This window comes from Triturus cristatus, chromosome 6 (assembly GCF_964204655.1).
Source record: "Triturus cristatus chromosome 6, aTriCri1.1, whole genome shotgun sequence".
In the NCBI taxonomy this organism is placed as follows: Eukaryota; Metazoa; Chordata; class Amphibia; order Caudata; family Salamandridae; genus Triturus; species Triturus cristatus.
This window is the reverse complement of record NC_140589.1, coordinates 61,239,740-61,252,598: the sequence shown is the minus strand read 5'-3', so window position 1 is coordinate 61,252,598 and position 12,859 is coordinate 61,239,740. Positions and strand designations below refer to the sequence as shown.

The 12,859-nt window shown below is 49.6% G+C and overlaps 1 protein-coding gene across 1 annotated transcript in view; it reads left to right on the top strand.

Moving 5' to 3' along the window:
• The window catches only part of DNAH8 (dynein axonemal heavy chain 8), a 13,985,216-nt gene that overhangs the window by 3,135,218 nt on the left and 10,837,139 nt on the right, over window positions 1–12,859 (top strand). Inside the window, exon 20 of the mRNA XM_085610239.1 lies at window positions 10,439–10,555. Coding sequence (XP_085466365.1) covers window positions 10,439–10,555 — 117 coding nt within the window. The remainder of the gene's footprint in view (window positions 1–10,438; window positions 10,556–12,859) is intronic.

Below are 12,859 nucleotides of genomic sequence, written 5' to 3'. Positions count from 1 at the left end.
CACTTAGTCAATGAAGAATGTCATGGTAAAGGTTACTCTTATCCTCTTTCGTTTAGGGGGTTGTGTAGGAAAGTGCCCCTTTTTGCATGGTCACAACCCATGCTTTGCCTGATTCTGATGCACTTTGAGTGTGCACTGGATCCCTGCTAATTGGGTTCGCAGTGCCTGTGTTCTTTCCAAAACAGTACCTTTGTTTCCACAATTGGCACACCTCTGGCCCACTTGTAAGCCCTTTCTAAAATGTCCCTGTGGTACTAAGGGCCTTGTGACCAGAGAGGGTCTCTAACTTGTGCCACCCTCAAGAAACCGACATGGCACACATTCCTGTGTAAATAAAAAATTAGCTTAATTGCGGACACCTCTGTGCTCTTAGTAATCCAGTGATCAGGTCCACCTTTAGAAATTTGAGCATGCTGCACAGGAACGGGTGGGTAACTGCCTAAAACCCATCTAGATAAATTAACATGTAGATCTCAAGTAAAGATTTACCTGAAGTCTATGCGCACAGCATGTGTATTTAGCATACCAATTATACAAAGTACACAAATGCTTTTTATATGTTTGTTCCATAAACTTGCTTCATTCAAAATTCATGTTTAACAAATGTTTAATAAACATAAATATATGCCGTACATTTCATAATCTGAAAGAAACAGTTAGTTATAGATTCCTTACCTTAGAATTACCCCCATGCGTCAGACTGGATCCAGAAAGTTTTTCGTCATCAGTACCCCTGCGCTTTGGAAGGTGGCGTTGGTCGACTCCGCGTTCGTTGTTGGCGTCGTGGTCACCGGGATGACTACATAGACGCCGCCTTCGTGCACTGACGTCAGTTCTTTTTTTTTTCCACACCAGCAAGCACAGATCCGGAGAGAGCGGTATCCCCAGTCACATTTTGACCGACATTTTCTCGACTTTTGTCGACATCGTTTTTTGAGTCCATCAACTCTTGGTGCATGAGGGATGTCCAGCTTCAAGGCATGCGGTTCCTGTAGCCGACTGATGTAGGTGACAGATCCGCACAGCGTGTGCCTCTTCTGTGTGACCATGACCCCAAGTTGTGCTCCGACAGCCAGACCATGAATCTGAAGTCTTTCCGGGAGCGGTCTCGGAAGCTTCTTGAGGCTTCGCAGTCGGCTCCGTACCATTCGAGGTCCCGGTCATGTAGTAGGGTGAGGGACTGGTCGCGTAGCCATCATCACTCTTCATCCAAGTCTTCACACTCTGAGTCAGGTAAGTTGAGGCACAAGAAGAAGTCGAAGAAGCATCGCCGCTCTTCAACTTCTCCCCATCGGTCGGCCGTTGCGATGAGGGATGCAGGTGCTGCCCCTCCCGCGGCTCCAAGTGCGGAGCCCGAAGGGCTGACACCAGGCTTCCCTCCCTCCCCGGGGCCCGGTGCGACCCCAGCTCAGCTTCGTCAATTTTACGAAGCGATACATGCCATCTTTGGTCAGCCCAACCCCTTTGGCGTGCATTCGGGCCCCGCGGACTCGGCTGGGGGCCCTGGGCCTTCGACGCCGGTGGCTCCAGGCTTGGCATCGCAAGGTCCCCTTCGATCCAGGCCTGGATCCCGATCGATACCAGTCAACCTTGTTACACCTTCCCCGGCACTGATTCCACTGGCACCACGTCCGCTACCGGCTTTGCCTGTGTCCCCAGCTGACTCCGACCCCAGCCTTCACCTCGAGGTAGACACGAAGCCGGACCGGCATCGACCGACGACGGATCCGGCACCGACGTTTACTTATGTGCCCCTGTTCTACCCTGGCTCTTTGAGACCAGATTGTCAGCCAGAGGACAGTGAGGAGGGCTGGGAGGGGTCTGGAGACCCTTTAACCGACCAGTTAGGAAATGAACCGGACTTGAGAGAGGAACTGGGGTAAGCCAGTGGTCTGGATACCTCACCAGACCATGGCACATTGTCTCCTCCTACTGTGGCTACATAGGAGGGAGCGTCATACGTAGTGGTGTTGCATAAGGCGGCGAGGCTCTTAGCCTCGAGCTACCTACGGTGGCAGTCAGAACTAACCTCCTGACAGAGGTTCTTCAACCAGCAGCGACCTCTTCAGAGTCCCTGCTGCCGTTTAATGAAGCCCTAACAGACATCCTTTTGGGCACCTGGTCTAGGCCCAACACAGGGGCTCCTGTGGACAGGATGATTGCCCGATGCCACCGCCTAACCCCGGGCGACCCCACTTTCCTCTCCCAACACCCCACCCCTTAGAGCTTGGTGGTCCAAGCCTCCACCTCCAATAAGGCATTCCCTACCCCTCCACCTGATAGTGAATCCAAAAAGCTGGACCATCTTGGTAAGATGTTTTCTTCCTCCAGCTTAGGACTGCGGTCTGTAAACACTGCATGTATGTTGGGCTGTTACACCTACTCTGTGTGGGACACGGTTGCGCAAGTGCTGCCTCAGTGCCTGGAGGAGGCCTGGGCCGTACTCTCTTGGGCAGTTGCCAAAGGGAGAGACGCAGGGAAGTTTACATCCGCTGTGGGCTGGATACCTCCGAATCACTTGGCAGGACGATTTCTACCTTGGTAGCCCTTCGACGCTACGCCTGGTTGAGGTCGACTGGTTTTTAAGGGGATGTCCAATCCATTCTTATGGACATGTTCTATGATGGCCGTCGCCTATTCGGCGATAAGGCAGACAATGCGCTGGAGCGCTTTAAGGACTGTCGGGCTACGGCCTGGTCCTTGGGCCTCTCCACCATCCGCCCTGCGCAGTCTGCCTTTCGCCCCTTTCGTGTCTATGGAAGCAGTGCCCCGCCACTCCTCGCCCAGAGCCAGAGGCCAGCGCAAGCTGTTTAGCTCCAGCATGGCCGGGCACGTGTGAACCACAGCCGTGGTTCTGGGGGCCAGCGGGCGGGCCACTCCACCACATCCCCCGATGCAGCAGCCTCCAAACCTTCCTAGTCTGACCTTTCAGGGCCACCAAATGCCAGTGGGCTACAGCATTCGTCATCACGCCCCCCCCCCCACTGGCGCACCATCACGATGGACAGGTGGGTTTTGCAAATAGTCCGAAGGGGCTCCTCCCTCTATGCCACCTGAGTACCATCGCATGTCGGAGGATCATCTTGCCCTTCTCCAACAGGAAGTTTCATCACTCTTGGCCAAGGGAGCCATCAAGCGAGTTCCTGTCCCAGAAGTAGGTCTTGGTTGCTATTCCCACTACTTTTTGGTGCCCAAGAAGAACAAAGCCTGCTTCCTATCTTGGATCTCAAGAACGTCAACCTCTTCCTCCGGAAGCAGCAGTTCAAAATGTTGATGCTAGGTCAGGTCCTGGCTGCCCTAGATCCTGGAGACTGGATAGTAGCGTTTGACTTGCAGGACGCTTATTTTCACAATCCCGTCCTGCAGGCCCACCGGCGTTACCTGCAGTTCACGGTAGGCCACAAGCACTTTGTTTACACTGCTCCCCTTTGGCCTTACCAGCGCCCCTCGGGTGTTCACAAAAGTGATGGCGGTGGTCGCAGCGCATCTGCACAGATCAGGGGTTCCAGTCTTCCCCTATCTCAACGACTGGCTGTTGAAGGCAGGTTCGCCCCAGGCAATCATCTCCCACCTCCAGACTACGGCTGACCTCCTGCATTCCCTGGGGTTTTCCATCAACGTGCCAAAGTCACACCTGACTCCCTCTCAGAAGCTCCTCTTCATCGGAGCGGTTCTGAGCACTACGCAGTTTCGGGTCTATCCTCCCGAACAATGAGTCCGGGATATTCATGCTATGATTCCGATCTTTCAGCCTCTGTGCCGGGTTTCAGTCAGGATGACTCTCAGGCTACTAGGCCTGATGGCCTCCTGAATCCTGCTGGTGGACCATGCCAGATAGCATATGTGGGCTCTGCAGTGGGACCTGAAGTTTCAATGGGCAAAACATCAGGGGAACCTGTCTGATTGCGTCCAGCTCTCGGAGGGCACTGCACACCAATTACAGTGGTGGCTAGTGAACCAGGATTTGGTCGATGGCAGAGCCTCTCTCTTCCCCAACCAGAGTTCACTGTGGTGACCGATGCATCACTTCTGGGATGGGGCGGAGATCAGATGCCTCTGGTCTCCGGTGGAGTCCGGGCTCCAAATCAACCTTTTGGAGCTTCGGGCGATTCGTCATGCACTGAAAGCATTCCCTCTCTCTGTCCGGGAAAGAGTAGTGCAGGTGTTCATGGACAACACCACCGCCATGTGGTACTGCTGTGGAAATTCAAAAGATCTGTAGAATCCAACATCATAACCCCGTCACAACAACCTGAGTAAAATAAAGAGAATTTATTTAACATGCACCGGAGCCTCAGATGGGTGCTGAGTGCTCGAATAGCAGAAGTAAAACACAAGCATTTATAGACACAGACCACAAGAGGATGCAGCATCATAATAATACACGTAGCACAAATTAAGCATGGCCTACTTGACAAATTAGCAAAGGCCTAGCCTGCGCTATACCATTCATGGTCCGAAATATACTGTTGCTGACCACGTAGCCCAAGCACACAGCTTTTGGGACTTTCCTATGTAACGCAATGTACCAGTAATGGTAATTTCTACAGAAGTGATTTACGACATCTGTTCTAGTACCGTGCACATAGACTGTGCCACTTCCACATTTGGTATGTCCTTACGCATGTGGCTAAGCTTGCATCATGTACTGTCTGAAAGTGGTTCTTGAGCAAGCATTGCGTTACCAAAGCATCTGTGCTTTCAGCAGCTTCAGTAACTTTTAATTAATTATTTTGTGTCAACGTTCTACAGGCCTTTAAAGTAGAATATTGGTATCAAATTATAAAGGCGGCTTCTACACTGCAACAAACAAGGTGGGGTGAGGTCGTGGACCCTATGTCAGGAGGCCCTCTGCCTCTGGACATGGCTGGAGCATCAGGACATATCCCTGGTGGTTCAACACCTGGCAGGTTCCCTAAACGCCAGGACGGACAAACTCAGCCGCAGGTGCTTGATGGATCATGTATGGCGTCTTCACTCGGGGGTGCTGCAAGGTCTCTTTCATCAGTGGGGAGAGCCTTGGTTTGATCTATTTGCCACCGAAGAGAACACACAATGTCAGCAGTTTTGCGCCTTGGAATTTCCAAGGCGGCACTCGCTAGGCGACGCTTCCCGTCGCGAGTGGAGTTGCGGTGTTCTATACGCCTTTCCACCTATACCACTTCTGCCTAGAGTGCTAAAGAAGATCAAGCGCGACCGGGCCCAAGTCATTCTTGTGGCTCCGGATAGGGCACGAAGTGTCTGGTATCCCGAGCTGCTCAACATGGCCATCGATCTTCTGATCAAACTGCCTCTTCGGGAGGATCTTCTTTTGCAGCAGTAGGGGACGGTGCTCCACCTGAACCTGTCCAGCCTCCACCTCCTTGTGCGGAGATTGAGCGGCGGCAGTTGATGTCGTTTGACCTGCCCCTCCAAAGTCTGAGATGTTATCTTGGCAGCCAGGCATCCCTCTACTAAGATGGTATACCCCTGCAGATGGAACACATTTGTGGCATGGTGCACAGCAAAGGCTGTTGATCCCCTTTCCGCCCCTCTTTCTGAGGTTCTCTTGTTTCTCCTTTCTTTGACCCAGCAGGGTATTGGCTCTGGGCACTCTAAAGGGCTACCTCTTGGCCATTTCAGCCTTCGTTAGGCTTCCTAATCAGTAAATAGATTCCTTAAGGGCATTACTCTTTTTCCTTTTCTCATGTTCCCTTTGTAATGCCCCAGTGGGACTTGAACTTGATTCTTACTTATCTTATGTGCGCTCCCTTTGAGCCTCTACATAACTGTCCTCCCAGGCTTCTAACTTTGAAAACTGCCTTCCTGGTGGCCATCACCTCTGCACGCAGGGTGAGTGAGCTACAAGCTATTTCTTCCAAGAATCCCTTTCTGGCTGTTCATCCGGACAAGGTCGTCCTCAGAACCTGACCTTCCTTTCTTACCAAGGTGGTTACTTCTTTCCATATTGGCCAAGCCATCACTTTGCCCACCTTCTTTCTGCCTCCGCATCCTTCAAAAGAGGAAGAGAGGCTCCACCGTCTGGATCAAAAATGTGCGCTTTCCTTCTACTTGGATCGCACCAGACAGCTCTTTGTTGGTTATGTGGGCGCTAAGGAAGGTCGGGTCGTGCACAAACGGACCATCTCCAGGTGGGTCGACCTGTGCATCAAAGATTGGTACTCTTTGGCAAAGAAGGAGCCTCCAGTGGGACTGCGCGCCCCTTCCACCAGGGCGACGGCAGCCTCCACTGCTTTAGGACAGTGAGTCCCCCTTAATGATATCTGTCAGGCAGCTATGTGGGCATCACTGCACACGTTCACCACACATTACTGCCTGGACAGCCAAGTGCAGAGAGATGGCTTCTTTTGCCGTTCTATTCTCCAGGACTTTCTGGTGTAAACTTAGTTCATAGACCTACCTCAGGGGTTGGTATTGCTGGAGTATCTATTCTAACGTAAGGAATCTATAACTGTTTCCTTCAGATTAACAAGTTGCTTACCTTTGGTAACGATATATCTGTAAGATAGGTTAGTTATAAATTCCTTACCGCCCCACCCATCCTTCCCGTTCTGCTAACGGACTTCTATGGTTAAGGACTTACTTTCAGGGCCCTAGTTTTGTGCTAAATCACTATAAGTACTCCCACGATGGTTCAACCAACAATAGCAGTACACTGCTAGTTCAGACGGTGGTATGCCCTATCCGAAGTGTAAGACACCACCTAAGTGTGGGGAAGGAAGCAAGTCCTTTTGTTTTTATTTTCCCTCACACACCCTAGTGGTGTCATGCTTCATCATCGGGACACCCTGACGCCTAGAAGTCAGGGTGGGCTCAACCAGTATTTCAGGGAGCACTTGATGAGATGTTGTTTGGCCAGGGGGTTTTAAAGATAAAAAATCGGTGTCAAACCCCAGTTTCCCTTTATTCTTGGGTTTGGCACTGATAATAAAAATAGATAAGTAGGTGTCCAGGGATATTATGGTCCTAGGACCCTATTGCCAACATGTTTCTGTCCTGTTAGCCCCATAAAGGGTGCACGGACTTTCTTCAGGGCGTGTGCCCCCTGTTTAGAATAGAAGGGAACTTCCCTACACTATTACGCAAAGTAAGGGCAGGTAGCTGCTCCTTATTGTAAATGTGTTTTGTGCACCAGTGGTCAGTGTCTTGCATGGCTCTGCGCTTCTGGCGTGGAAAGTCGTGTACAGAACTGATGGCAGCGCGCGAGGACGGCGTCTATGTAGCTACCACGACATCATCCCGGTGACCACAATGCCAATGACGAACGTGGAGTCGACCAACGCCACCTTCCGACGGGTAGGGGTACTGCTGACGCAAACCTTTCCGTATCAAGACTGACACCTGGGGGTAATTCTAAGGTTAGGATTCTATAACTAACCTATGTTTCTTACAGATATATCGTTATCGAAGGTAGGCAATATGTACGTCCACTCCACAGGCATCTTGGCATTAACTGAATCATCAGTACACCATGTACCTTCTTTTAAAGAGTGGTCACACAGAGGAATGTGGGTCCAACTCATCTGCAGGCACTTCCTGAAACTCAGCAGGTTCACATACTCTTTCAAGGAATTTGACTGCTCAGTCCATAGTTCAGCTGCCTCAACCTGAAACAATTTCCCACCCATTCTGATCTTTTTAAATCTTGGTAAACAGACCGGATTCGCTTAGGATGATCTTAAAGGTCTGTAATGGCAAAGTTATAGAAGGGAACCACAATTTTGACTGAGCAGAATGCAAGTAGTATGGGACACTGATGTCTTCTTGGAATAATATTGGGTCATGAATCCATTATTCAGACAGCATCACATAGAGAATATTTTTAAACGTTTTGCTTCTATAATTTCAATTTTGACTGAGCAGAATGCAAGTAGTATGGGACACTGATGTCTTCTTGGAATAATATTGGGTCATGAATCCATTATTCAGACAGCATCACATAGAGAATATTTTTTAACGTTTTGCTTCTATAATTTCCATTCATGATGGTGGCTTACTTCAAATGTCATTTCCAGGCGATAAAGCCTAATGCCTAATGTGGCATTTCTAGTAGATCTGGGTACCACCATTGCCTCGGCCTGTCTGATGCTATCATCTTCAAGTTTTGTGCAATTTGAACAGCACATTAAGAATGAATGGGATTGGATAAAAAGACGACTGTTGATCCAGACTTCAAAACTCTGGAAATTAAGTTTCAGCATTTTTTGTTTTGATCTGCTGTGAAGAGGTCTGAAAATAGAGTTCACCACTCTTCAAGCTGTTTTGTGAAACTTTGTCATCCAGAACCCACTCTTTATTTTCCTTGTACAACCGAAGAACAAATTCTTACCTTTGGTAACTCTTTCTGGTGGATGCTCTTACTGTAGCTTCATCACCTTTTGAGTACTCTCCAGGCATCATTCTGGATCCAGAACATTGTCAGCAGTATACATGCACACCAGAAGGTGGTGTAGGGCGGATCTGCATGCACGTCATTCTGCTCTGGAAGTGACTTGAAGAGCCACCCATACCCACCAATGTCACTTGCCTTCTAGGCTTCTAGGCTGTGCTTACCCCAAGACACAGAGACAATTAATATATTAGTTATGACCAGTGGGCAAGTGTGCAAATAACTATACTTGGTACCTTTTTAAATGGAGAAAAAGATCCCCTTTTACAGAACCGGGATGTGGGAGGGTTTGCAAGGAATCAGCAAAGAGATAGAGTTTCCATCAGCAGGATTAAGTTACTTATCCTGTAAGCATCTGTTCTTGTCATGCAGTGCTGGATTTTTTTTTTTTGATAATCAATGTTATTGGTCTTTTGAAGAAAGATACACCAGTGAAAATCAAATACAGCATATTATAGTAATGATAGGTCGTCACCACATTATGCCCTTGGATGTTATGTACTTTGCAGATCATGATCCCATGAGGCCACATAGAGTATATAAAGTCAGTGGAATGGAGCATATTTATTGTATCTGACCCAACTATTTTCCCCAAACCTTGCGATGTTCAGCCGGACATCCCTTGGCTTCGTACAGAGGTTTCCCTTGTGCCGCACACCAGTCCACCCCTCTGCGCCACTTTGTTATACCAGGTGGGATAGGGTTTTTCCATTTGACAGCGATGTCTTTTAGCCACCACCATGGCCGTGTTAAGGACTAGATTGCCAGTCCTAGACCCATTCAGTCCATCTGTGATTCCCAGGAGTGTGTTCAATGGGTTGTGTGGGACCTCCCAACCCAGGACTTCTGTGAGCTTTTGTTCTATAGACTCCCAATATTGCACTAGGAGTGGGCAGATCCATACCATGTGAAAGAAGTCTGCCTGGTCCTGCTCGCAGCGGGTGCAGGATGCAGTCAGCTTCAGGCCAGCACTATGAAGACGTTTTGGGGTTAAGTAGGCAGTATGGAAGTAGTGCAGTTGGACCAGACGGAGCCTGGCAGAGGTGGTGACTGTTTTGAGTGCGATCAGTGTGTCCTTCTAATCTTGCTCTTCAAGGGGTCCCACCCAGCTCTCCCATTGACTCCTTAGCCGTCCCAGTGCGGTTAAGAGTGTTATTAGTTAGGGAACGATAAATACGCGAGATTCCTCCCTTCCCCAGATTTCCCATCATGGTTTGTCCCTCTGGAAGTCTATATTCTAGCAGTGTTGTGCCGTTTGGTATGTGTGTATGGAGGGCGTGGCGTATTTGCAAATATCTGTAGAATTGTGATGAGTGCAGGGAGTGTCAGGTCTGCAAGTTGTGGAAAGTGCGCATGTGGTCGCTGGTCCACACATCCCCCAGCTGAGAAGTACCAATGAGGTCCCATGCTCAAAACCCCTCCAATTCGCTAACCTCCCTGAGCCAGGTACCCTGCCAGAGCGGTGTGCATTGGGTCAGTTTGTTTGTCCACTGGGTATGGCGCAAGGAAGCGCGCCAGGCCAGGAGAACTTTTCGCATCACCACAGACAGAGTTCTGGGTATGGCCCCCACATGTGCAGTGCTGGATATTAACATGCCCTGCATAAGTCTGCCATCTAATGTTGGGCTTGGATGACCACAAGCTGCTTCTGATCGAAGAAGCGTCTTTTTTGATTTTTTTGTGTGTTACTGGTTTAAGGTTCAAACTTTATTAATTGCTTGGGCGTCACCAGTTTCCACTAGAAATTGAGTGGGGGTCCTCGGAAATCAAAAGGTTAAGAACTGCTGGTGCAATATATTTTCACACTCATTTAAAAGCAACAACTCCTCCCCATTATCTTCACCCTTTTTGGAATGCAATTCAGAGTCCTGAAGAACCTCGCCACAGGTATACATCTTATGTTAACTTTAACACTAGTACTGGTTAAGCTAATTAACAGTGACCCCGTTGTACTTTATTTTTGAAAACAGTTGCTTGCCATTTCTTCTTCTATAGGCTTGTAAATGTCTATTATGTTTCTAATTTAGCTTTTATTGTCATTATTTTTAGGTGCAGTCTGTGTTGAGAAAGGGCCTTACAATATTAACGTGGTCATCTTTGACTTTAGAAGACTTTTTTAAAGAAGTAGAAGCAGCCCTGGACATGTTACGGCAAATTTTAAAGACGGTATGTAGATACCTAAATTCATATTTGAAGTTTCTTTCACACATAGTTATGAAGACACATTAAACCTTAGCTGATGTTTGTATGTAATACTGTTATTGAAGAAGGTGGTTGTAAATTACTGTTTATTTTGATGTCACACACACTAGTATATACTGTCCTTAATAAATGAATAATGCATCATTGTGTGTGCCTTATTTATTTACAGGGCTTCTTTAATCAATGCTTCCTTTCTTGCTACTGCTGAAATCTGAAAAAAACACGTTAGTTATAGATTCCTTACCTTAGAATTACCCCCAGGCGTCAGACTGGAACCGTAAAGTTTTTTTCTCGTCAGCAGTACCTCTGCACGTCGGAAGGTGACATCGGTCGGCTCCGCGTCCGTCGTTGGCGTCGTGGTCGCCAGGATGACATTGTGGTAGCCAGGATGACATCGTGGTAGCTACTTAGCTCCTGCCCTCACGCGCGGACGTCAGTTCTTTCTTTTTCCGCGCCAACCTGCACAGATTTGGAAAGAGCGGTACCTCCAGTCACTTTTTGACTGACTTTTTCTCGACTTTTGTAGACTTCTTTTCTTGAGTCCATTGACTCTTGGTGCACAGGGGATGCCCGGTTTCAAGGCCTGCGGTTCTTGTACCCGACTGATGTCGGTTACGGATCCGCACCACGTGTGCTTCTTTTGCCTGGAGTGTGACCATGAACCAAAGTCGTGCTCAGACTGCCGGTCGATGGCGCCGAAGGCTGTGCTTGAGTGGTCCCGAAAGCTGCTTTAGTGCCGGCAGTCGGCTCCGTGCCGTTCGAGGTCCCGGTCGCGAGGGAGCCTGAGGGACCAGTCGCGGAGCCATCACCACTTGTCCAAGTCATTCAAGTCTTCGCACTTGGGTCAGGTAATTCGAAGCACAAAAAGAAGTCGAAGAAGCATCGTCGCTCTTCGACTTCTCCCTGTCAGTCGGCTGACACGAAGAGGGATGCAGGCGGTGCCCCTCCAGTGGCTTCGCGTGCAAAGCCTGAAGTGTCAACTCCGGGCTTCTCTTCCTTCCCGTGACCCGGAGCGACTCTTGCCCAACTTCGTAAGTTCTACGAAGTGATGCATGCCATCTTTGGGCGGCCCACGCCCTGCAGAATCGATAGGGGGCCTAAGCCTTCTCTGCCGTCGGCTCCGACCATGGCTCCACAGGCCTCCCTTGGATCCAGGCCTGGCTCTGGATCCGCGCCGGTCGACCTCATTACACCTCCACCAGCACCGCTTCCTCCGGCACTGCAATCAACACCTGTCGTGTCCCTGGCCGGCATCTACCCCGGCCTCCATCCCAATGTGGACCCGATGCCATTTCAGGCACCGAGTGGGGGTTTTGTGTCCCTGTTCACTCCTGGAGTCCTTTATTGGCCAGAAAGGCAACCTGAGGATGAGGAGAAGGACTGGGAGGGGTCAGGTGACCCTTTAACTGATCAGATAGGTTCTGACCAGGACTGGAGAGAGGAACTGGGGGATGCCAGTGGTCTCGACACCTCCCCTGACCTTGGCATGTTTTCTCCTCCTACCGTAGCTACGGAGGAGAAATGAAATGAAATGAAATGAATGAAATTAAATTGTTTTTTATAAAGCGCATGGCTACTCGGAAGCATCCTAGCTCTGAGCGGATGAAACCAGAGGGAGGATCCAAAATTATGGGAAGAGCCAGGTTTTTAAATGTTTCCGAAAGATGGAATGGGAGGGTTCCCTACGGAGGGGGAGTGGGAGAGCGTTCCAAAGCTTGGCGGCATTGTATGAAAAAGCCTGCCCCCGCTTCTAGCTCTCTTGATTCCGGGCACTTCTGCCAGATTGAGCGAAGGTTTCTGAGGCTTTATACGGGCGAATCAGATCTTTGATGATGAGAGGTCCGAGACTTGCCGGCTACGCAAAGGGCCTTAAAGTGAATTCTCTCCTACACTAGAAGCCAGTGCAGGGAGCGCAGAGCGGGCTTCGCCGAGCAGCGATGGCTGGTGCCAGTGAGCAATCGTGCTGCCGCGTTCTGAACAATCTGGAGCCTAGCAACCACCGCGGAGGGGGCTCCCAGATAGAGGGCGTTGCCATAGTCTATCCTGGATAGAATCAGAGCCTGTGGCAGTAGCTTTTTAGCTGGAAGGGGGAGTAGGGGCAGGACTTTGCGAAGCATTTTAAGCAGGCCGTAGCATGACGCTACCGTCCTCTTAGCTTGAGTTTTAAAGGAGGTCTTGGTTGAGCCATATGCCTAAGCTTTTTGTTTCAGGCTTTGAGACCGGGACTGGGCCCATGCAAACTGGCCAGAGATCCTTGAGGCTAGTACT